The sequence below is a fragment of the Agelaius tricolor genome, unplaced genomic scaffold (genome assembly GCF_023055355.1).
Source record: "Agelaius tricolor isolate 1412-34295 unplaced genomic scaffold, bAgeTri1.0.p SCAF_17, whole genome shotgun sequence".
NCBI lineage: Eukaryota > Metazoa > Chordata > Aves > Passeriformes > Icteridae > Agelaius > Agelaius tricolor.
In genome coordinates, this window is record NW_027269277.1 from 10,121,588 (window position 1) to 10,148,623 (window position 27,036).

At 38.8% G+C, this 27,036-nt stretch overlaps 1 protein-coding gene across 5 annotated transcripts in view; it reads right to left on the reverse strand.

Moving 5' to 3' along the window:
* Nucleotides 1-27,036, reverse strand: part of TENM1 (teneurin transmembrane protein 1) — a 775,104-nt gene that overhangs the window by 110,423 nt on the left and 637,645 nt on the right. For 4 of the 5 annotated variants that reach the window (XM_071442431.1, XM_071442434.1, XM_071442430.1 and 1 more), the window contains 6 exons: nt 22,562-22,714; nt 17,215-17,414; nt 15,593-15,803; nt 12,055-12,156; nt 10,821-11,015; nt 7,718-7,918 (listed from right to left, as the gene is read on the reverse strand). In XM_071442431.1, the coding sequence (XP_071298532.1) occupies nt 7,718-7,918; nt 10,821-11,015; nt 12,055-12,156; nt 15,593-15,803; nt 17,215-17,414; nt 22,562-22,714 (1,062 nt within the window). The remainder of the gene's footprint in view (nt 1-7,717; nt 7,919-10,820; nt 11,016-12,054; nt 12,157-15,592; nt 15,804-17,214; nt 17,415-22,561; nt 22,715-27,036) is intronic. The other variant, XM_071442433.1, reaches the window with a different exon arrangement.

Sequence of the window (27,036 nt, forward strand, 5' to 3'; positions counted from 1 at the left end):
GGGAAGTTCTCATGGGTTTGACTTCTACCAATAACAATTGCCTATTTTCAGAAGAAGTTAAAATTCACAGACTCTGCTGCATAAATATTTTGAAATGATAGCTATTTTTGTACAACACTTACCATGACAACAAAAGATATTATAAATATCTGCCTTTTAGGGACTGATGCAGCACATTTTACACAATAGTTGCTCTGAAATTCACTGAAGGACAAAACCTCTAGTTCTATTGCTCTTTTGTACCCTTGCTCTTACAATTCTCATTTGTGAGGAAACAGAAGGTCACTCTAACACAAGAGCCCTCCTTTAAACCATGGTGGTATGGATAATTTGTGAGAGTTTCATCTTTGGATTCAGCTTAGCAAATTAAAAATGTAAGATTTCCTATGTCATTCCTGTTCTGTTCATCTGGGCTACTTTTCCACCTCCACTGCAGCATCCACCAGCAGAATTCTCCCACAGCTCCTCTACCTCAGAGTCCTCTTTTACAAAGGGTTATTGTAGACTACAAGCCTTCCAAAGTCAGAATATCCATCTTGACATTTTCTTGAATAAAGACTGTTCATGAACGACCTTTCCATCCTATACCCCGTCAGTTGTTTCAGCATGGTTCTTAACCCTGTTCAGTACATTGAGTTCTGTGCAGGTGAGAAGGCTGAGATGTGAAAGAGGAATGCAGGCATTTAACTATAAATATACACCCTTAAACCTCTTGCTTACCCTACTTAATTCAAAGGTCCTTGAACCACTTCAGCACCTGAGTTGCTACTGAAATCCCACTTACCAGGTTTTGCTACTAGATAATGACAGCAGCTTTATGTTAAGAGCTCTACCTTTGCAATCTGCAGGACCTTGCACCAGTGCTGCCCAAGGATGCTAAGGAGCATCCCTCCCCTGCAGAGGCACAATGCCATGCAGACAGAGAGGAAAGGCTCTGTCAGCCTCCAGAGTGGAGGATAAACAGAGCCATTTTGCCATCACCAGAGCAATTTGGGTCCCTCCCTCCTGGGTAAGCCAAGAGTTTCTGAGACAGAAGCATCCAAAACTGGGTCTGTGGATTCCACCCTGTTGAAAAAGTAATAGCTTGCTGTGAATTAGACTAGGATTTACAAAAGCTGACTTAACTAAATTGCATTTACATTGGAATGAGGAGTATTTCCATAAATTGCTGAATGAGGTGCAGACAGCAATAGATTAAGAAACTTAATTTTCAGGAAGAAAAAGGAAAGGAAAGGGCCATTAATTTTGGCATATCTGCAAAATAAGCAGCAATCAGTTGAAAAACACCCCATGTTTCCTCATTGTATATCTCATACCCTTGACTTATCCTATTTCTTAAATCAATAAATTACTACATCAAGTATTTTTGGTTCCCTGTGGACTGATTTAAACATGAAGGATAATTAATTTTTATTAGAGTGCTTCTTCACTGTCTTAAATTTCTCATGTTTTAAATTCTGCAGCAACACATACTAAGTGTTCCAATCTTTAACTAGTATGTTTTTAATAGAAACCTTGCTCACCAGATATGTTTTTGCAAACTCTTGTAACTCTACAGGAGATACAAATCAAACTAGTCACACATTGTTTTTTCTCCTCAATGAAATATACAGTAGTAGGGAAGAGTCTTTCTACAATGTCAGACAATGTACAGCAGGGGAACTTCAATCATCCTTTTAATTAGCAGAGCAGTACCAGGCAAAGCTCCTCACAAATTACAGAAAGAGGACAGTTAGATGAAATTAAGCAAGTCCATCATTTCTTAAGAACAAAACAGCGAAGGACATTTCCAGTATAATTAAAAAGTTCTTGAGATTTGTCTAAAATAGGGAGCAGAGTGGCAGCACCAATGTGCAACTGAGCAGTCTACAGAAAATGCACGACATTTCATAATGTACTGAGGAAATTTCAAGGCTATTTTCACTACTGCAAGCTCTTTGTAGTGAACATCCTTGTCCTTGGTAAATGAGAACGACTGACACCCATACACTGCAATTCCCTAAACCTGAAGAGTTTCTGATTACGATGAAATGGGTTCACCTAATTATTTTTTCAAGCTGCAGTTTTTGATGTTTAATTTTGAAACCTATTTGAGATTTCTTGAACTACATTAATATACTGTATTATGCCTTAATTTCTTTTTGAAGTACTTTACTGTAAAAAATGCAGACTTCTAATGATTTTTAAATTACTCCACTCTGCACATATCAATTTACAACAATTACAGCATTTTGCATTTTTCAAAGCACTTCAGTTTTAAAGACGTTTTTTGCTTCACAAGATATCGAAGGAAGAGGCTGCTGATTCATTTTTACCCTTTGTAAAATTACCACCAATCTTGCTAGGAGAGCTTAACCAAAAATAGATATGCTAAATATATACCATCTCCATATAATCATTTTAGGATGAATGTTTTTGTGACTAAGAACTGCCAGTATTCTTTTCCCAATCATAATTAGGTTGCTTCAGTGATATAAATGGATTCAGCAGAATTATGACAAATGTCCTGGAGTAAGGGGACAGAAACTGGCCTACTTTGTCTGAATAGAGTCTAAAGAAATGAATGCAGGACAGGATGTCAGAGGCATCAGCTCTGTCACAGATTTCTCAGTCTATAATATTTTAGGCACAGTGCTGCAATTAATTAGTGACTCAGGGCTGGATTCTCACCTAAAACACACTGAGACTGCACCGCTGGTATCACTGCAGTTACACTAATTTATGCAAGGCTGTGCCCCCCTGAACAACTCTGTCATCCATTTTCTCTTGATTTCTCTCCCTTAATCTCAAGGCTCCATGTTAAAGGTGTCAATCTGAGAACAGAAGATGAGCTTTTTTGTTCAGTTGATGCTGCACCTTCAATTAGCCAGAGCTTGCCTTCTACCTGACAGGAGCAGTCAGCACCACGAGTTTGATTTTCTCTTTCTGAAAAGCACTGCCTAGACACCTCAAGGGGAGATGACTCATTAACATCAAGGCATTTTGGGTGACAGCCTATAAACAAAGCAACAAAGATCCATAGACAGTAAGTAGAAAGATGACTATACTCAAGTCCTGGTGATATTAAAATAGTGCAATATCAGTCTTCCATCCTACTGACTGTGTCATTTATCAGTAGATCACACCCCTACTGCCCAGGTCAGCTGAAATGTATGCTGAAGGTCTCACTGATAATGGATTTTCACAAACTATCATAACAGGGTTCAGCATGGTATAAAAATGCTGAGACTCTGAAATACTCCAAGGATGACCTTTTTCAGTACAGGTGACTTTCACAAAACATATTATATAATCAGTCTGACTTGGAACAAAGTATGAAATTTCTGTTCTCCACATCTCGTAGAGGCAGGGGAAGACTAAATGAGAAATGGAACTCAGCCTCTTGTGCATTTCTCTTGGGCACATCTACTGTCAGATGGCTAAATTGGTAATGGCTGAACGTCCTCAAGCACTTTGGTGTGACTTGCCAAAGGATGACCAAACTAGGGAAAAACCCTAAAATTAAATGGGCAAAGTGACAAACAAGATAGCAACGAATTAATTCCAAAAGAGAAGGTGTTCATCTGTGTTGTGAGCATTATAATGGATTTTTAATTTTCAGTGCTTTATATCAGAGAAACATTTGTTTTTTCACAGGCTAATTAATCTTTTTTTTAGCATGAGCTAAAGCCATTTCAATGTTTGAAGATGACATGTTTGCTCTATAGTTGATGTTACTGTTGGGAACATCTTGGATAATGTAGAGCTGTAACAGAGCTGGTGCTGTTTCTTTTTGCCTTGGAAACACTCTGAGAATCAAAATGGTGAAAGACAGCTCTTCTCAGAGATGTCTGTGGATCACTGCCTGAGATCAGCTTGGCTTGAGCCTGATGCCTGTGCCTCTCTTCAGGCAAAATGCACCTAACTCCCCTTAATCCTTGCACAGTCCTGCAGAAAGCAGGACAGATGACTGTTGAAGGTACAGCAAGTAAAACAACAACAAAAAATAAAGTTCCTGTAGAAGAAGATGCTGGATCTCTGTGTATTTCAGCATGGACCACACCACAGGTAAAGGCAGCAAGCAGCATCTGCCCAGGGCCAGTAGGAATGGAAGAATCAACCATATTACTTGAATAATGACTGCAGGCTTGGGATCCTTGCAACTGGAATTATAAACTGTGTCCCAGGTACAGCACAGAACTCTGCTGGAATAACTCTGCATGGTTTCTCTACAAATTTCTGACACTGATATAATTTTGAAGCAGTGAAAGCCACAGCTTGTTTTTGACCTTCAGCATTAAGGCCAGTTGGCAAATTGGCACAACAGACTAATCCATCTCCCTCATGGTAAATACATGTCAGTATATATCCACATAGAACACCTTGATCTTGTCCGTATAATAAACCAAAGACAGACAGAAGGTACTTTTAAAATTTCTCCTCCTGATCACATATGGCTGTCAAAAAGACACAACAATGTTGTTTTGATTGGTGTAGCTAAAAATCTGCCAGAATCCTTCCAGGGTGAAGTTCAGTTGATGCTGCCTAAAGAAAGCAGAAGACTCAGAGGCATATTACCTGTGTGTTTCTAGTTAGCTGATAGGAAGAGCCTTTACAAAGATGCTCATAAGGAGCAAGGCAAAGCTTAAACAAAAACCACATCATCTCTGGGGGAGGTAAATTGAAATCTGAGCTAACAAGTGAAAATGACTTCTCATGGAAGTTCAATATCGTAGGGTGGAAAGAGGCCAAATATATCTGAAACAGATATCCAGCCAAGGATATTGAGAGGATGGATCTTAACAGAGCTGAACAAAAATGCAGCCTAAGTTGTGTCCTACAAGTAGTATAGGATTAGCAATACTAAGTGTCAGAACAACTTTCAAGCCATATTGAACTGCTTTTATTGAGAACCAATTTAAACACAATGAAAACATATCCTGACAGCTGCTTTGGAGTTCTGCAAGAGGATTTTCTGGCCCCCAAGGGATGGCAATTGTGTGGCAATAACTTTAAAATAGAAGTATCTGGAGGTGGTGCAGTGATTGGGTTGTGCCAGTACACAGGTCAGAGCAGAGATCAGGCTGGACACTGGAAAGGACTTCAAATAATTTGCCAGTCTTTCACCTCACAGAAAGAAACATGATTGCAAGACTTAGCACCTATTCAAACTAGGAGTGGAAGGTGCACTTCTTAGCAGAGAGGGCCAGACACAATTGAAACAATTTATCTAGGAAATGGTAGACTACTCTTCATTTTCTGTCTCTGTGTGAAGCTTCACGTTCAAAAAACTAAACTGAAACTATGAGTGTCAAGCAAAAACTGAAGGATGACTGTTATTTTTTGGTAATACAGAAAATCAAACAACATGAACAACGTGGTGTTTTCCAGCCTCAAAAAAATCCATGAATGATTCCAGAGCTCAGGCAGGGCCTCCAAACGTGGCAATTCTTAAGGATATGCACAGATCACAGTTACTTTCATCTCTCTTCTTCCACCCATACTGATTCTCGTCTTTCCCCAGTCTGCCACTTTTAAAGTTTATATTGTTTGAAGAGCTAGGGATGGGTAGATAGGGGAAGGTATCATAGATTTGGCTCATCCCTCTTCAGGTTGGGCCACACTGTATTGGGACCAATATATTCAAAAACATTCTAGAACCTTTGCTATTTCTGCCTTTTTAAGTCTGCTAAGATATACTAATTTCCATTTAAAAAATATCATAAAACTAAATATAATGTATCCCTGTGTTTTGAAAGTATTTGCAATTTGCTGGGGAACACAGAAATCCTCAAGGCAAGACCCTATATTCTTCAAGGTGCTACAGAAAGGCAACTTTTCACAGCACTGAGAATGATGTGGTACAGAGACGGCAAAGTTGCAAGAGTTTGAGGCAGGCTGAGAGACTGCAGCCTTCTCAGCTGCAAAGCTCTGCTGTTGGCTGACTCCAGACAAGCAGTCTGTGCCTTTACCATTTCATCCTCTTCATTGCACAGAACCTCATAACTTTCTCCATTCACATGTGACAACTCCTTTATTGTGACCTTGTTACTCCTCTTATGTTTCCTTACTAAATTCATTTAGTGTTTTCCTTACTCACTAAAATCAAGTTTTATTTTCAACATGTACAGCAATCACTGATCCTAGGAAGAGCATCTCAGGCACAAATGAACATCTATACTTCAGTCTAACACTCAGCATATTGCCAAGAGCATCCTGAATCTAGTCTAACACCTAAGAAGAAACATATTTGAAAGGAGAAGTCTGAAGCATCTGGCTATGCTGCCTGTTGGTAGTTGGAAAAGCATCCTTTGATAACTCAGGATACACTAGGGGTGAAGAGAGGTATTTTCTCTACTGAGTGAGGTAAAGAGGTTTCCTTCCAAAACTGTTCAAAACAGCACTGGAGGTTATTTATTAGCCTTTTGATTCCTTAATTAATATCTAACTGCCCCATGCAGCTGACACAACAGACCCATCTGAGACTAACATTGCTTTTTGAGCTACAATAACATTTTATTAAAACATAATTAGTTTGCAATATTTTTGAGTAAAAAATTAGTACATACCTCTCTTAATTATTTGCTTCATCAGTGGAAATATTACTATAATACTAAGCTTCAGAGAGTATTTTTAATATGTAATAAAATACAGGATAAAAATGCAAGCAACTAGGCTTTTGCTGAAAACCAATAAAAAGTCAATTCTTATCAAAGCAGGTGCCATATCTGACAGTGTCAGACTGAAATTGCATGCATTAATTTGGGAGTGTAGAATGAATGCAAGGTCCTTGTAACAAACACTGAAAATTATTAGCAGGTCAATATTTTGTTGCTTAAAAATTCATCATGTAGAGGAGCATTTTTATAAGTCCCTACTTACAGACCATAATCACACACTTTGAAGAGCTCTGCAGAAATTTATACTGTTCCAAGTGCTCTTCTGAATGATGATTTCTAAGAAAAATTGGTGACTTGGACCACTGGCTGTATTCCACAGTATTCAGCAGATCTGTCACTTGCATCTATTCTCTACTGGGATGTGCTACTTATCATCTGAGATTCTGGCTCTGTGGGCTCTATAGGGGAAAAATAGTAGTACATGCACTGGTAATGACATGCTCCATTACAGAGCAAAATGTGCAGAGTGCATTTATTTCAGAAAAACGAAATGTAAATGTATAAAGCATGTAGGAAATCTATTTCAACTCTTAATCCAGTTTAGGGGGATCAAACCTTGATGGTCCTTTGAGGAGGAAGAGAGTTTTTATCCCAGTGTGAGAGAATTATGGTCTTTTTTGTTTAAAGATTTTTTTCTTGACAGAGCTTTCTTACTCATCAGTCATTGTATTTGGAATTTTTTTTTTTTAAAACATCTTCCCCATCTCTCTTGGAACTGTGGCTTCCCTGATTGCATGAGCCTGACAGGTGCTCAGCAGCTCAGGTGAGAGTCACATTTGCCCCCAGTGCATGCCAGGAGGCATCTGCCCTCTTGCAGGACTACTGTTCTCAGTGTCACGCCACCAGACAGAAACATTTTTGTCACAGAGAAAATACATTTCTTATCCTTGGCAACTGAAAGCCAGTTGCTGACAGCCATGAAGTGCCATGCCACAGTACTCATGGCTCATCCCTATCTTGTTTTTTAAATTCCTATTAGCACAGCAACAGCAACTACTTTCTTTCATGCCTCCAGCAGAAAGCGCAGGCAATGCTGATAGAGCCAAGTCTCATCCTACCTGTGGAGCAGTCTGGTCCTGTCCACTGAGGCTCACAGCTGCAGAGTCCTGTGTCCAGCAGGAAGGTGCCATGGCCTGAGCACTGCTCCTGGCACACGGGCAGCGCAGTCTCGCAGTTGACCCCGCCCCAGCCCGTGGAGCAGTGACATTCCCCCTGCACGCACACGCCGTGCCCAGAGCACATGGGGTCCAGGCAGTCCTCTGGAAAGCAGGGAGAATACAACTTAGAGCACGAAACTCACACCTTTATAGTTATTAACTAGTGAAATACAACAGGGATTTAGATTAATTTGATGGTTTTTTTGGTGCAAATACTCAACTGAAACAATGTTAGGAAACACAAGGGAAAAAGAGTCTGTTAACATCTGTGCAAAAGTATAAGTAAAAAACAAGGGAAAAAGCAAGCACATAGGCTGTTAGAGGCCATATGAATATCTTGTTGTGGATTTTGTCTTATTTTTAAAACACAGATTCCCAGGACAGATCTAGTGGTCTAAGTAGGGGAGGTCTGTGCTTCAGCAGTAGGGCTGGGAAACAGCTGGAGCAATTAATAGTTAATTCTGTAACTGTGCTTTGTATTTCCATTTGGGTATTAGTGCACTGTGTTTTATTTACATCTGGGAAAAGAAAGATTTATTCTTTCACCTTCCTGTGAAAAGCTATCTCTATAGCTGAAAATCTGCTACAAAAAAAAAGGTTATCCGCTAAGATTGAGTAGTGAATCTCTGACTCAATGCTTGCTGTAAAAAAAAAATTCCCATACACATAAAAAATATGTGCTGGGCAATTGCAGGTAATGAACAGCTTCATAAAAGTCATAACGTACTGATGAACAATTTGCAAACAAAGAACTAAATTTGTTCTCAATTTGGATTAAACTATTCCTAGTGAAAAATTCAGGAGCTCTGTAGAGGAATTTAAATCAGCTGGTTAGTGCTGTATGAGCAGCATATTCTTTCACAAAGCCCCAGCACTGCTTTAGCAAGACAGGTTTTAAGCAGGAAGCAGCCAGCCTTCCCTGGAGGCTGCAGGAAGACTGTGGAGCTGAAGGATCTGTGGGGTCTGAATATGGGAAACAATTAGCCAGAAGCCCATTGATGTTATACTGTGCTTCAGACTGATGTTAAAGAGACACTGTGAAAGTTCTGCTAGGTATTTCTCAAGTATCAGCACAAGTACTGTTTTAATAATTAAACTGTAAACAACAGTATCCTGTGTTACAGGAATGAAAAGATGTCTTCTGCTCCAGGAAGGGAAAGCTAAATACTTCAGACATAGAAATTAATGGCCTCCAGTTTATAGGACATTTCAATCTAAAAATAAAGAAGTACAGCTTTATCTTTTGAACTGCTTTGCCACCAATTCAACATTTTGTTTCAGGATTTATTCCGTACCTTTTTAAGCCTTCCAGGCTTGTGCACAGTGTAATTCTGAGAGAGGGAATCAAGTGTTTCTGGACAATGCACATCTTGCTAAGCATAGGACAAAAATACACAGCAATTTTCCCTCATCCTGAGACAGCTCTTTATTTTGCTGATATTTTAAAATTAATAGAATGACTCCATTTTAGGAATGATAATCTGGCAGGACAAATTCAAGGGACCCCCAGAGCAATGAATACATGGAGTTACTGGTGCTCCCTGGATAGTACATCTGCTGCTGTGTCTGTTAACAGCACTGCTATAAGACTAAATCTTGTTTACATATAATAAAATAATCTTAATTCCTTACAGAATTCCTTAACTACTGCACAAGCTATGTTTTACAATACAAACTGAACCGTCATATCAAGGACACACTGTTACAATAAAACCCCACCATACTTGGTTACACAGGTTTGTTTCATCCACCATATTTCAGTATTTCTACATAATTACACCTTATTTTATAATTTAAATAAGTTTCTTACTGTAAAAATCTAGTGTTTTCCCAGTCTCAGTTTCAATAGCTGTCTGAGTACATTTATGTCAGTTTTTCCCCTAACCATTTTGCAGGATCTCATTATGGCAAGAAACAAAGCAACTAAAAACAGCAGTCAGCCTCTCACCAGCCACAGGCTTGTTCAGCATCATGGCCTCACTGAGGAAATCTGTGTATTACTTGCTTTTTCCCATTTGGGTTTTCTTGGTTTCTGAAACTACCAACAATTGACTATGTCAGAACCATTTTCTTGATCCTCCCTTTAAAAACCATTTCAGGTATGTCAAATCTATCAAATTCATCCCGGACATTTTTCTGACTAGAGAATTCAAGCAACATAAAAAGCCTCCAGTGTGTGCTACTCAAAAGAATTACTGAAAATCTCTATAGCAGGACACACAAAGTATGCTGTCAGAAGCTCCAGGCTAAGGGGACTAGTGAAAAATCATCAAATCAGGGAAAGCAAGAGGAAGACTTCTGCTTTCTGAGGCTATGCACAAGGGAAAAAAGTCAAAGCTGATGAGCAATCTCAGACATGCTGAGGGAAACAACAACTGCTTCTGTTTATAGATGAGGGCAGAGACACATCAGTACCATAACCAGCAAAAACACAATACCTTCTTCTCACAGAATTTCCCACTTTTTGTTAGCCAAGCCTTAAAGGATGCCAGTTTAGTGCTGTGAGCAAAGGCTCCCAGTAAAAATGACATATGACAATAGAATTACACAATATGTTCTGGTAAACTAACCTGTTTGCTGCCCTTTCAGCTTTATATTGTCAGAACAATCTAAGATGTAACAGAATGAAAAAGGGAAAAGCTGATTACAGTTGCCTGATTGCTTTGGAGAACTAACATATCTTGTTTTGTTTAAACGATCTTCTGACTGCCTTACCCTGAGCTTTTGGCCAAATAAAAAGAAATAATTTTATCTTTTCAATTAAAAATGTGAACTTAATGTGATCAGTTCACAGGACTGTTACCAGGACACGAATACCTTTACCTTTGAGAAACTTCTATTTAACATTACTTTCTGTGAGATGGTAAAGGTAGGTTTGAGCAAAATAGTTCTGCTTCACAGAAAACTGATCACATCCATGTGAGTTTTTAACTACCTCAAACCAGGCGGAAATTAAAGACAAAAATCAAACCCCCTTGACTACAGAGAAGGAAATTTCACAAACCTTCCTCACAAATCTCTCCTTTGTATCCAGGGACACAGATGCAGACGCCCATGATGCAGGTACCATGGCCAAAGCAGGTTGGATCAATACACTGCTCTTCTGGAACATCACACTCTGGACCTTTCCAGCCATTTCGACACACACAGTGACCTTTCTCATATTCTCCATTTCCACTGCATAGCACTGGACAGGAATCTGAAGAAGGCAGTTTGACCTTTTTAATGTATTTACATACTTACATAGATTAACATTTATTGCATTTATCATTCTGTAAAATTACTTTTCCACTCCAGCTCCTCAATTCTTCATTTGGTTCAAGGGTTGTCACAGAATGAAATCTTTGAACTAGGCAGTGCAGCAGTAATACAATGTCCTTGTCTCCTCAGTCTGCCTCTCTTGTATACCTTCATTTTGACCAGAAATGGGATATCTTAAAAGATAAGACCAACTCTCCCCTTGACTGGCCTCTGCAGAAAATTTGCAAGGGTGCCTGATTTTCAGTAAGATTAATATTTATTTCCTGTGAAGTGAAGCAAGATCCTGCCTTTTTTCTTCTAGGAAGCCTTAATATCATTGAAATTGTAGCCATTGCTGATCTGTATGTAAACCAGTAATGTGGAAGCTTACTTTTACAATCCAGTATCAATTTCTGAGCCAACTGAGTCTTAAAAAAATAAACTCTACATTTGGGGAGACATTGGGAAATCATGAGAACTTCTGGACATCACATGCAGCGGATAATGGATAATACTGACAGAAATATCTGAAACAGAAGTAAGCTCACTTAACATGCTTTTTTGCCTTAATGCTGGAAAACTGTCTCTAAGCTGCTTTAGGTTTCTTATTTGCACCCTATTCAAGTTAAGACTACAGAAGCATTTGATTTACTTATGTTTTCTCCAAAGTGAAACTGTTTGTCACTTTTAAGTAGCAGAAAACATTATGCTATGCTAACCACCTATTAAAAATGTATTTTACAATTACAGACAGGATGCAAAGGTGGATGGAGGAACCTATTAAATTTGAAAGTCAGGGAGGGAGAAGTGGTTGATCCGTGTTAACTCAAGTACAGCATAAAGAAACTTTCCACATGTGTGCTTGTACTGTATCTGCCATCTGGCTGGAAAAAGGAATTTAATCTCCTTTAATCACTTTGAATCTTTGCAAGCCCAGCAGTCACACACCATAATCATGATCCCTGTCATGCACCATGGGTCAGTTAATATGAGATTACCTTTTGCACAATCAGGACCAAGGAATCCTGGGAAGCAGTGGCAGTGGCCTGAGATACATTCTCCATTCCCATTGCAATTAGTAGAGCAGTCATCCAGGATTTCTGTTTATTCAGGCAATTGTGCACAAAGAAAAACATAAATTGGTTGAATTTGAAATGAATGGCATCTTCACCTCACTCTGCAGGACACATCGCAACATACAAATAGGTGCAGAAGCAGTAAAAAGCCCATTTTCATTCATAGGGAGCATAAAACAAAACTCCTGTTCAAGCAGCTTACAAATATTTATTAGATTTTTTCTTGATAGCTTTGAGATAACAGGTGCATCATTTATATTACAACAAAAAGCTTTTAAACTAAGTGTTCATGTAAAATTTACCACCATTAAAAGCACTGCAGGAACCTGAGTATTTGCTGAAAAATGTCCACCTTAAACACTTTCTTTTCTTGCTGAAGTAATTTGTTTGAAACCTGTTTATAGAGTAAATTGCCTTCTATCGTGTTCATTTGAACCATGTGAATTGAATCCCTTAGAGAAGGGCAGGATTTCCACTTCTATACAATCAGATAAACAAAAAAATAATCTTTTGTACAGTGATGAAATTCAATGTGATAAAGAACTAAGAACTAGATTTGAAGGGAAAAACACCCACCTACAGTTCTGATCATAAACTTGCCCATGTTTTATCTCACAGCTTTGGATATTAAGCCACTTAACCTCACACATCTGAGGACAGGCTCCTATCTGTACACAGATTAGCTGGCTCCAATTTACACATGTATTTCCGACAGGAATGCAGTGGATTCACTGATTTCTATGGATTTTCCATAAAGAATATGGAGTAAATTCAAGCTAAGATGGTCCTGTGTGGAGTAGGTGACTGTCAGACCAGCTCCAGGACTGAGGGGCTCTGCAGCCCATGCAGGTGCTGGGTGGGAGAGAGGCTCTGGAGCCAGGGGAGCTGGGACTGTCCAGTAGCCACATGCACTAAAAGATGTGGTAAAGTACCTCTGGCTATAGGAAAATGGGAAACTTGACACCTTTCCCACAAAATATTTGAGGAGAAAAAAGAAAAATCAGACATACAATTAATAAAAATAACTGATATATTTTGATCATAATTATGGATACTTAGAAAAGGATTAGCTCCTCTTGAAAGCTCCTATGGTTATATGAATTCATTCTTTTCAGGCTATCAGTTTTTACCAAAGATCAGACATTTGATATTCATCTATTCACCAGATATCCACAACCTGTACACAGATGTCTGTTTCAAAGTTAAAAACTAGCTCATTTTTAGAATGAAGATTTTTTTCTCAGAAATGCTGGTCATTACTAATTTGGTTATATTAGTTATATAATAGTTATATTACTGTTCATTATCAACTCTTTTATTGCTCTATGTGTGCACTTGCCTGCCTTCTCTCAGTTTTCCTAGAATCACATGGCAAATGATCCCTACACTGGCCTGAAGTGAAGAATGAATGGTTTGAGAGGTTACTTCCCCTCTGTGCAATGCCCACTTTGGGCTGCCCTTTCTTTAGTTAACAGAAGTACTTGAAGCATGTCACATTTTGCATGCAATTTACCCTCCTCAGGAAAGTCTGATCAGAATTTCAGTAAAAATCAATTTTGTACATAACTAACATGGAGCATCTTGAAATAGAATCTGACAGATGCTGATGAGGGGCATGGCTGGTTCTCAGGAGCATTTGGCAGAGATCCAGCCAAGCTCTTGCTCTGTTCTAAGGGCTTCTGGTCCTGGCTGATTCCTTTGTTGGCAGAGATGTCAAATATGACTAGACCAGTCTGGGTAAGAACAAGAAGAATGCCTCAAGGATATAGATTTTTTTTTTTTTTTTGGTGGAAAAGAAGAAACAATCAAGTTATGATGCACATAAAGGACATATATATATATATATATATATATATATATATATATATATCTATCCTCTAGCTATAGATATCCTTGATATATATATCCTAGATATATATATCAAGGATATAGATTATTTTTTTTTTTTGTGGAAAAGAAGAAACAATCAAGTTATGATGCACAAAAAACCAGGAGAAGATGATACACAGGTTATGCAAACACAATTTCTGGCAGCATGCTCAAATGTACAAGCAGTAGAGCCTTGCAGCAGCACGAACAGACTTTTTCCCAAAAATATCTTCTTGCAGGCATTTTGAAGATGAAGCACAAGGATTCCTGCCTGCACTGTGGCTCACAAGCTTCCCCCTTTAATAGTCTCTTCTGCTTATTGGCCACAGAGGGGATGGAACAACAATTTTTTTACCACATGCAACATGAATTAAAGTCTGGCAATTAATTTCATTTTTGGGGTGGGGGGGTGTGGGGAAGGGGAGGAGTAGAAGTTATACTACTAAATGAAATATTATTTAAACCCTCCTGTATAAACCCTGCTGTCTTACAATAAAAATAAACAAGGGATCAGGAATTTGGACACTGGGCTGGGCTGGAGTTTGGACAGGTTTTATGGTCTTTGTAGAGCATCTGCAATGATGCTTCATAAATTGCTTGACTCTTATTTTCTCAGATAAAATTGAATAATGGCATATTTTCTTGTAGAAGCTCAACTTTTTTGAACATAGCAAATATGAAATTTTACACCAGAACCAGTCAATACAACTCTTCCTCAATTTCTAATTTTTTTCTTCTATGCAAGTCCTTCAGAATCTGGATATTTGAATCATACTGTCCTGCTCTGCAAGGTGTTTATCACACAGTAAAAATAGTATCCACTTGCTCTGAAAAGCAGATGGCACGTCCATTACTAGTAAAGACATCTTGCTCAACATATGGTAGAACAGGTTAACTAAAGGGTATAGTGGTTAAAGTCTTGCAGCAAACTGAGACTGTCATAAATACAACACTTCACCTAAATTTAAGTTCCAAAAAAGCCCTATGTGTGAGGACTGCTCACTCACAACACCTACATCTGCAAACACTTGCCCACCTATGCATGTTAAAAAGGCAGGAAGAATCTCGTATGCAAGCAGGACACTGCTTCCTGTATTTGTCCTCTGTATTCCAAACAAAATGGTGCATTTGAGTAACTGCATAAAAAACCAGCATCCATCCATCAAAAAACACTCACAAACAAATCCACAAAAGATTTTCTAAATTACAGCTGACTAAAATACTGGAAATAAAGACTTAAAGCCTGGATAATTTTTGTAGGATTTATGGCCCACATAAGTAGAGAGGGCAGATATAATCTCTTTTACTTGGAAAAAGATAACACCAGAAATCATTCAAGCATTTAAGCTATCATATAAAAATCTTAACACATGAAAACTTCACACTTAATTTGATAACATCCATCTGTAATATACAAATATTGCTATTTGTCTAATATTGGCTTAACACGCTGTTACTCCACTGAGGTTAATTAAACTAAGCTGAAATAAAACATATTTAAGAGGATACTTAAGAGGAGCTGGAATATATCAAATACATCTTTGCAATGTAATAATCATAATAATAATAATTATATAGTGATTTTTCTTACCAATAGCTGTAGTTAGTACAAACACTTGCTCTACTTTCTTTCCATCATTGTAGAATGCCATATGCCAAGCTCCTTGATCCATGTACTCGATGAAACCTGTCTCTTGCAGTGAAGTCAAGATCAGGTTCCTGGGAGCTTGCTGAGGCTCCTCTGAGTTTTTTGGTTCCTGTTTAATTAACTGTTTTCCATCCATCAGTTTTACAAAATCAAACTGAAATAATAATGAGCAAAAATTAACCATCTAGCAAATATTCATGAATCTACTCTGCATGTCTCCTTCAAACATGAATTAACAGTTGAAATCTTAAGAGGAATTGCCTAAGTATTCACCAATGTAGACAGCAATTGCATAACCTAATCAATTTGGCTTAAGTTTACATACAGAAAGCATTATCATAGTTCAGAAATGTGGCATCAAAACTGGTATAACTGTTTGCTATGGCAGGGTAAAATCAGACTTGCTACACTAGATACAGCAGATTCAGTCCAAAAATTACATCTCTTCAATGGGAATAATTCCAAAATTCCCAAAGTGTAGTGCCTGTGCTATGGAGCTATTCATCTCAAATGCCAAGAGCAGATTAAAAACCTGTAGTTCTTTATCAGATTTTTAAATCCTTAATCCCCTTGATATCACTATCAGATATCAAAACCTCAATCTACTTTTTCTTTATATTTAGTTTTAGTAATGCAAATAAGTATATATTTTTTTACAGGAAAGTTCTTAATACCAGGTGGATGCTGACAACGTCAATGCCTGTTAACCTCAAAGCACCAGAGATTTCTATGAATCCCTGTTCAAGAAATACATATTATTTCTCCAGGTTTTTTAGGCATTCTGATTTTCAGTAACGTTCATTGTCAGCTCAACGGAAGATCCAGCTTCAATTAAAGTCAGTGACAGCTGAAAGTGCATATTTCTAATATCAAAACTCTAGTAAAAATTTTTTGAGGTTAGAGTAGATGATCTCCAGTGGTCCATTATAGACAATCTTTCCATGATTCCACATATGTTTATCACACTCTGTGGAGTGTGCTCCTGCTATAAAGAGAGATGAAAAATTTACTATCCATAAAAATGACAGCTTCATATGCCAAATACATTAGGCCTAAACAAAAAAGTTGAATGTGACCAGCAATATTGCATGTGACTGCTTAGCTGGATTTTCTCTTGCAAAATCCCCAGGAGTACGCACTCAAAATTAATTTTGATCTTAGCAACCAGAGACAGTTTTTTCCTTTTCTATTAACTCTTTAGACTGACTGTACAATCTATTTCTTTTAAGGGAATCATATAAAAATTAAAGCACTTGCAAGTGAACTGGAATTTCATCCCTTGCATAGAAGACACTGGATCTATGCAGCAGGACAGTGTGTACCTGTTCAGCCTCCCAGACAGTCACATCCCTGAGGTCACAGCTGCTGACCTGTGTGCTATGACACTGTGCTCTCAGAGAGCATGGTTTGAGATATTGCCAGAGCTCAGTAAAAAGAAAAGGATAACCAGACTGGTTACAGCCAGTCCTTCCCTCCCTCTCTGCTTTGAAAGCATCTTGTGAACACTCCTGTCCACTGCTGATTGAAAACGTAAGTGTGATAGAACCAGGATCATTTCCAATTACCTGAGTGTGAGTAGGTGGGATGTTTCTTCTGCCATAAATCCCCAGCAGAGAATCCTTTGCCAGTGAAATGTTGAATTTCAGGTACACGGGGTGATGTATGGTAATTTGGAAGCGCCAGAATAAACCAGGTGGGATGGTCTGCATAACCTGTGCTCCAATCTCCACTTCTCCCGTGTCTATGGCCCGGCCCTTCTGAAACACTGATTTTCCAGAAACAAATATAGTCAGTTGAGTATTTACAGTGGGTGAAGAGACAAGGTTACAAGGTATAAACGTGCCTTAGATATACTGGAATATACAAAAATCAACTTCTAACACTGATAACTGCATTTTTTATTCAACAAGTCGGAAGACACAAACAAACATGAACAACATATTTCCAACAAGTGTCACAGCGTATTTTTTGTCATGATTTTTGCTGATTATGAACACTTTACTGATTATGAAAAGGTAGAACTGCTGCTGTGTAACCCATGGTCTTTGCCCATCAACTATGCAACCAAAACACATTTAACTGTGAATACATAGAGTGAGGACAGTGGGAAATTCTCCCTCTGGCACAGATTTCAGACTGCTCCTGAAGAGGTATTGCAGAAGCTACACAAATGGTCCCCAGTGAGGACAGAAAATCCACCAAATCTGGTAGTTCAGAGCCCCTGTCCAAGGCCCAGATTTCTATTGATCACCATTCCTAATGGTTTCATTATGGTAGTGTTAATCCAGTCCTGAAGAAGTGAAGAACATCTGTTCTGGCTTGGTCTTCAGGAAAGCATAATAGGGGCATGAGGACAGGCAAAGGCACTCTGGAGATAAAACTGGCATAATTTCATAATGCTGGACAATAAATTTGCAGACATTTACAATGTGTACCTTCACACATGTGTGTGAGAGTGCTGAAACACAAAGGGGAATGGAAAGCATAAGGAAGACTTTGCCAAACTAAATTGGAGCTGGCTTGCTTTGCTGGCTTATATCACCATCTTTATGTTTTTTACTGCCTGTCTGTGATCAGCATTGTGACATGCTGCAAATCCTGACCCAATCCTGCTAACATTTGAGCTAATTCCACTGAAAGGTTTGCAAAACTCTCTTGACATTTCCATGCTCTGAACTAAAGTAAAAGCAGCATAGTGTGTGGCATTAGAGGACAAGTCAAGAGAAGATTGAATTCAGCAGCCATACCCATCTATGCTTCATTTCATTCCAGAATCACAATGAAAAATAACCAGCAGCAAAGGGACTGGAGCCTCATTTTTTACAATACATGGATATAAATATCTAAACCAACATAATGTACATGAAATTTTATCAATCACCCATGGAAATGAAAACAGCAGTAGCAAAGCTAGGGCCAGCTTTTGCCTGAGTGTGTTAATAACAAAGCCCCTCTGTGGGACCTTACATAGGCTTTAACTAGTGTAGGAAGTACTTAGCATTCTTAATGAATAGAGATTTAATTTACAAGGCAGGAGCAATTCTCAGGGCACCAGATCTTCCAGCTTTACAGCTGCTTTGTGTCATCAAACCCACAGCAAGAATGAGGGACTAACTTATAACACCTCACCATGTAAATACATCTATTTTTAGAGTAGGAATTTGTAATATAGTACTCTAAAAATACACCACTTAGTTTCTGAGTTAAAATGTTTCCAAATTGCTACTTGAACAATGTTCAGAATGAGACTACTTCTGTCCAACTTGCTTCATGGAAAGAATTTTGAATGTTGAGTTATGAAAAGAGAATTAAACTTTCTCTGTTGTACAATGAAAGTGGATCCCTTTCCACCCAAACCCATAGAAGATCCTACTTATGTAAATTTAAAAACCTTCTCCCCTATTTCCAATACTCTAGAGATATTAAATCTTAATGATTCTTTTCAAGCAATTACCCTGGGTTAAGTAAAACACTATGGTACTTTTTGATGATATTGACACATGGTAATTAATATGATTCAATTACAAGACAGTAGAGCACTAAATAAAAAGCCAAGGATACAGTATAATTTTTGAAGTTAAAGGCATTACTGGTCAGTGTTCAAGGTCTTTAACAGACAGTAACTACTTCTTGTATTTTGGAATGAGAAGGTCTGTTTCTTTGTTGAAAAGAAAAAGTGTTATGTTGTCAGCCTGGGTAAATTCTCACTAATTGATATTATCAAATTATCCTGAATATGATATTATATTGTGATGTACCTTAGGAGTTTTTCCACATTTGGCTGAATACCTTTGCTTTAGTAATAATTTAATATAAGCTTAAAAAAACCCCAGATGCACTTATATGTACATATATCTCCTCCCTTGGGAAAGAAGTGCAGGCTGCTGTTCACAATGCTAGCAGGAAAATACACATACTGTGTATCTGCCCCTACTGATAGGATGCAGCCACAGAATCCCCACCTTTCAAATGGTAATTTTTCACACAAGCACAGAGCATGGAAAGGCCTTTGTAGGAGTCCTATCTGAAATGCATATTTTCATCTTCCTGGCGCCACTCTGCTTTCTTTACAGAAAAATAATTTAGCTTTGTTTCTGTGTTTAGTTGAACTAAGCAGGTATTTGGCTGTACAAAAAAGGCACCTGAAAACACGCTCCTCACAGACTAAGCCTGTGTACTTTTTTGCTCTTTCTTGAAAAAGTCCAAAATAAGCTTCTAAAGTTACAGCACTGCAATACAATTCTGCCCTTGTTGTAAAAACATTTTTTTTTATGACAAAGTATCATTTAATTATCTATATTCAATTCCTTGTACAGCTCCAATATTGCCAACTGGGATATTAATTCTACCCTATGCTTTCTAAGCACAGTTTCCTCAGAAGTCTAAAACAGAAGATAGATTCCTAATCACAGCTTTCTCTTGGCTTCAAGAAAGAAAAACTCTGAACAGCGTGGTGCCAATTACCTCCACAAGAATATACCCATACCCACATGCTTATTACTACTGATCCTGCAACAATCAATTTCCTTGTACTCCCCTGATAAATACCAACATCAATAGGATATCTGACTTTTTAATCACATTACTACATATTAAAATGTTAACTCGTGTTAACTCATAGCTGTGGGTCAGTGTGTTATAAGGTGACTTCTTGAAGAAATTTGACTTACTGGTTTAAATTATTGATTTTCATTAAAAGATTAGTTTAAAATACACACTTTCAAAGTCTGGAAAAGCACTCTCTGCTGCTGCATTGAGTTCGGAAAATCTGAGGTCACCAGCATCTGACAGCAGTTATTTATTCCTATGAAATTACATCAGAGGCTTCAAGTTTACAGGCAAAGCATCAAATTTCTGTGGTTCCTGCTGCAGGGAAAGGAGTTGCCTGTTTCCAAGTCCTCCTTTTCATCACTTCTAGACGGAGAATTTGTTAGGAGGATTGGGAATAAAATTACTGATACATATAAAAATGATGGAGAGAAAGAAAATGAGGAAAGACTAGCCAGAGTCAGACTATGCATGTACTAATTACACAAGATTTTCCTTGTGTTTTCCCAACAAGTGTATACTCCTTGCTACTTAAACTCTGGATTACATGTTACTCCCAAAATGTGAAAGGGGACAAGTGAGACACCAATGCAGATCTATTCCTGACTGACCTCTGAAACTGCTGGATAAGCCCTCAGTGAACTGGCTCTGCTATTACAGGACTCTGTTCTTTAGTGTTGTGGGGGAGTTGTGTAGCTACAATAAAACTGGGATTCCCAGGGGCAAGGCAGGTGGTTTCCATTTTTACCTACTACACTGAGTCTTTATTGACTTGCATATTCTTTTCTCTATTCCAACCATCTAACTTGGAAGCTATCTGATGTTTTTGATGTTTTTCTACACATCCTTCTTTGGAAGCCAAATGCATTGGAAAAGCTTTTATTAAATCTGTAATACATTGACAAAATGATTTAACACAGTTGGGGAGAACTATTGGAGATATTTTCCATGGTGCACCAGGACAAAAATACAAAAGTGTACAAAACATTTTCTACAACTCATTACAAATCCATTCTAAGGGATGAAATAATGCAAAACAACATCATTGTCTCCTTACATGTATTTCTATTGCTCATTTATCTAATATGATCTCTATCCAGTTGTGCCACACTGATTTGCAAGATTATTGATGTGTGGTGCAATCCTCCTCCTGGAGGGCCTGGTACAACAATGTTCCACTTTGTTGCCTATTTTCAGCCATGGATCTTACCCAGAACACACAAAATCAGATTCCTGCTCTGCTCTAAAATTCAAAAGCTCTGTAAGTCTCCTATCACTGCAGAGCTACCAGTACAATTTTACTTTTTTCCTAACAACTGGAAAGATTAGGTTTCATATTCCACTCCCATTGACTTTGATCTGATCTGATTTATCCACTTTTTCTGTGTACCATAAAAAGAAATGGGAAAGTAATTTTCTTTTTATGGTCAGAAAGCATTGTCATGATGGTTGATGGGAAGCACGGCCAGAGCATGTGACCAGTACTGGAGCAGGTGATCAAACAACAAAAACATCAAATGACAGGACTTAAGAGGAAGGAATTGCACATCTCAGACAGATCCTTCTCTCTGTTTCCCACCCTGGCTGCACAGCCCACTCCTTTCCTATCCTAGCTCAGGCATTTCAAGAGCTCTGGTTCAGCCACTTCCTTGGCAGAAGATGATTTGCATTCTTTAACAAAGCCATTTTCTGCTGCCATGAAGGACTGATGTGGCTGGGCTGTGCAGGTGACAATCCCTGCAGTGGGCACAGGGACACAGCGAGCTGCAGAGGGAGGTGGGAGGGCAGAGCAGGGCTGTGCCCCTGGCAGCAGGGAGCTGCCACACTGGCTCAGGCATTTTGTGAGAGCTGTGGGAGATTGCTGGGAGCTGATTCACTGTGACTGGGTCAGCTGGGATGTGACAGGATGCTGTACTTTAGCTTACAGCTTCAAGAACTGCCCTGATGCCTTGAAAAGCATTAAGATTTCTACTCTTCTGCACTTCTGACCTGTCAATACAAAGAGGTTCCCTTTGTCTGAGACTGACTTTGGTCTGCATGACAGGCACAGTGTCAGGCCCTCTGCACAAGAGGGAACAAGGCAAATATGGTCTCCCCATCCTTGTCTTAAGACAGAAGCCAAACACTCATCTCTTCTCTCACTGTGCTACTGAACCTTCCTTTTCTAATGGGCTGGGTGCTAATTTCAGAGAGAGTTCTGCTAAAGGAACCTATCTGGTTATGGGATTTTCTTACCTGTTTTAAAATTATACTAGAGAAGATAGAACCTGAACTGAAAATACTGTCAAAATGTAGACAATAAAGGACCTGAAGAGCAGTTATGTTTAAGTATTCATCATCTGCCTCCTTCTCATTTACACTTACCTTTTTTTTCCGTTTTGTCTGAAGCTTTTCCTCCAATTGGTGAGTAAGTTGTATCCATGGATTCTGTTCCTTTATTTCCTTTGCTAACTCCATTTTCATAGAGCTGCCCTTCCACAGGCTGTAGTTGCCAGGTTAAACCAAACAAGTGTACTGCTGCAAAAAAATGAAGACCAATTAATTGGTGTCTAAACTACAGCACCTTCAGTGAGACTATGGAAGAATGCTATGACCCAGTTTCTGCAAAGTCAAGTATTACTTTATTCTGTTAGTAATAAATCAGAATTTCAAGGGGGTAATGAGCAATTTACCATTTTACCTTAAAACTCAATGTTTAATTAGTTTCCACACTTTCTTCTGGAGCTCAGCCAGGTCAGGGTGATGCATTTCTGCAGCAATTAATGGAGTTACTCGCATTTAAAAGGATAACAGTTGAATAAATTCAATATTGCGTGATAGATTCTAATGCTATATCAGTGTTGTCCCTCAGCTTTTGACTGTTAAAGATCTCAGATTTTGTTGACAAAAACAATGACACCAACTAAAACATCTCACCTTTCCAATCCAGTTTGAAGTGAAACTGTGCCCACTGCACTCTGAAACCCTTTTGTTTAGGTTAAACATTAGCAAAAACGTACTCTTACTTACTGGTTACTTACTTAACCAGACTTAGTCTAGAACTGCACTGCAGATAAAAAGCTGGCTCTACATCTAAAATATATGCAATTATTTAACAACACAAATTAACAGAAATATAGTTGTTATTTATGTATGTACAAGGAAAATTACTAAATAATCCTTTTTAGAAGTTATAAACTATCTTTATTGCCATATGCAAGGGTTGCCTACTCTACTTTGCCTGCAGAGCCATTCATGTTTTCTGCTTTCCCTTCTTTCTTTCTGATCTGAGGCCTTGAAGGATGGTTGGAGAAAGACAGCAACAGAGGATCTTATTTTAGTACAACATGACAGTACTGCAGTTAGTCTAGACAATGGCTTAGGTCTTAGTGAGAAGGGCAAATTATTCTAAGGAAGAGGTTGCCTTAGCATTGAAGCAGCTCAGCAGGGAGGACTGATGACCCATTAAAATATGGATTGAGGCTGATCCCTACTGAGGAGCTGAAATTGTCACATGAAGAGCAAAGCCTGAGCAGCAGCTCTTTAGCCACATGCAGCAATTTGCACTGAGTAGGATCTGCCCACAGTGGGAGCCTAAAAGGCAATATATTTGCTCTTCCTGAACCATGTAGAACCTCAGAGACTCCCAGGAGAAATAAGTGTGATCTAGAATAGGTCTTGCATTAAGAAAGTACATTCTGCACTTGCACATACTTCAAGGAAAATATCTCAATACAACCAGAAAACTTGGAGTCTATTTCCCATGTGTTTGGTTACAAGTCTCCCTTGCACACTGAAAAGTTAAATTATAAAAATTCAACAAAATCCCAAGCCTTGAATGCATTCCTGTCCAGGGCTTGGGAACACTGCTGCAAGAATGCAAAGCTGCCAAACTACAGCCATTAATTCCAGGTCGCTGCACTCCAGGGTCACCCAACTACAGATACGTGATCCAAATCAAGCAAATGAGAGCATTACTACTGAATTAGTGAGGTGACAGTATTTGAGAGAAATTTACTGCATCTCAAACCACTGACTCACCATCAGATCTGGACTCTGGAGACTGGGCAGCACATACCCACTCCCCACAAGAGGTATTAGAAGTGTACTTCTAAGCTTTCTGGCGTCAGTGGTGAGATCTCAAGCCTGGATTGCTTCATATTCTATGGTCTATAGTCTTGAAATCACCAAGGGACCATGATAATACTTGGAAAAGTGTCTTGCAGTCAGATCACACAGAGTTAAGGTCTGCGTTTTGAGATTCTTAATGTGAATCACTGCCACGTACAACGAGAAGCAGCCCTGACATCTCTAGAGTAAGTGCTCTTACTCCTGACTTGAGCTTCTGGACGTTATTATTATTTAAAGAGTCATTAACAACAGAAGGGAACACAGTTCAATGAGACTGATAGCTAATGAATGCACATTTCATTTACACTAATGCAAATAATTATATAAGCACTTGAAACAGATCACTGGAAGCAAAACTCAACTGCCCACATCAATAATAAGCTTTTAGTGGTTATGGAATCCTGAATATGATATTGTTGCTTTCTTACACTATTCCCATTGTTGTTATCATTCATTTCCTAGGTCAGCATTTGCACATGCTGCAGAGGGTAGGTCACAAAGCCAGGGCTGAATGTTTTCCTTGGTGCATGCCCCTGCTCACATTATCATCCACTCAACAATTCCAGTCCTTTACTGGCTTTGTCTTGCCTCAGGCTGGGGAAGTGCTGTTGTTTTTATAGCTTGTGCCAAAGCTTGGCAAGCTGCAAAATGATCTAGGTTTGACAGTCAGCTTCCTCCTTGGAAACACCAAGTGTGTGGCACAGAGGATGGGCTCTGCCAGCTCGGATGTCTCATCCCCAGGCGCTGACACGGGGCACCAGACTGGGCTACACAATGGGCACCACTGAGGGCTGTACACCAAAGCACATGGCTGTGACAGTAAGAGCTACATGAACTGATCTGAATGACTTCAAACACTGCAGAAACCCAGTCACCTTGCAGTCTTAAAACCATTCCAATTTTTATTACATTAATTATAGCTATTGAGGAGTTACCTTCAGATCCAGGTGACACTCTGGGACTAACCAGACCACAAACACCATTGAAGGCATTAATTCTGAGAGATACTTTATTCAGAAGTTAACTATAGATATTTATTTAGCAGACACAGAGCCCTCCCTAACTTCTTCATTTCTGTGATACTTTTCTTTTACCTGGGGTATACAAAATTCCTATGGAGCTTTTTTTCTACAACATATGTACAATTATTTCACCAAATAAGATTACAGAAAACTTTCAAATCTCCATCTCTCAAATCTCTTTAGAAATGAGTAGGCATGTACTGAATTTCATTAAAAAGCTCAAAAGAACTTCTCTTTTGAGTTATTTGCCCTTTGATTTTTTTTTCTATTGGATTTCTGGCTTTTACAAAAAGGGGCACAGAAAATGCTGTGCAATTCAAATGTGGGCCACAATGTCACTTCCCCCAGCATAAATCCATTTGCAAGGTTCTCAGCTGTATTTCCCATGTGTAATACCCAGGTGTAAGCTCCTACTCCACAGAACAAATAGGAGATGATACCATCACTCTGTCTAACTTAGCCTAACTTAGGGCTAGGTAAGAAGGAGGGAGATTCACTTTCTGATCAATGTCTCTGCCCTTTCCTCCAAGCTCAACCTTCTCAAGATCTTGACTGCAGCACCCTTGAGGGCTGACTAACAGTGTGAAACCCACCATTAGGGGTAAGGATGCATTAGATGATGCAGCTCAACTTCACACAGAACAGCCCTTGAAGTTTGATGACTACACTTACTTTACAGAAGGAGCAAAAGCTACTCTGGCTCTCCCTATCTGGCATTCCAAAAAATTCTGCAATCACATACCCTGTATTTTGCAGCACCTAAAACACTTCAGGTACTGGTAGGGCGTGTAAAATCACTGCTGAGCTGCTACAGTTCCAGGCAATACTCAAGGGCCAGCAGGCAAGTGGAGATGAAACAGCCTGTTAGCTGGCATGATTGCAAAATTCACACTCCTCTTAGGAGGAGCTGTGGTGAGTCAGCACGAGCATCAGACCCTAACTTCCATCAGCTGGCCTAACCAAACCTCTCCTCTGACAGCTGAGTGCAATATTCTCCCTGCTGGGAGGAACGGCAGTCATCTGAAGAGATATTCTTTTTTGGCTTGCTTGAACATCCAGTATAATCCCCTGTAAATAATTACATCATTACTTTGCTCTGTGCAATCTATGAGTTGCACATTGCCATGACCAGAATTGTACATTGCTTTCACTGAGGTGATCTGGAGGCAAAATTAATTTGAGGTCAAAATTTGATCCTCTTTACATAATGTGGGGAGATAGGGCTTACATGATGGATACTACCATACCTATATTTCATTTATATTTTATTAGATAGCCCTTTTAAATTCAAAGTCTCTGATAAAATTCTAACACAAAAGTTGACACAGATTTTTTTTTAACATGCATTATGAATGTTATGGCAAAAGCTAAATCTGGAGGAGTCTGTAGTCTGTGGATTAGAAGAGACTGGAGGATGCCACAGGACCATGATGAACCTAAATGTTCTCCTCAGCCATGCTGCCCTGGCCAGGCCACACAGTGGAGCTGTGCAGGGAAATTTTAAATGACCTCTCTCTAGTACAGAAGATCCTAGTCATAGTACAGAGGTTTTCTTAGGTAAATTATTATGCTTCTAAGGTAAAAAAGAATAATTATTAGGTATAAAACAGATCTCTTGCAGAACAAGAAATAAGGCCTACATCATCTAACCTTTCAATAAATTTCTTTCATGGAATTCTCAGCAAAGAGATGAAAAGTGAGTGTAAC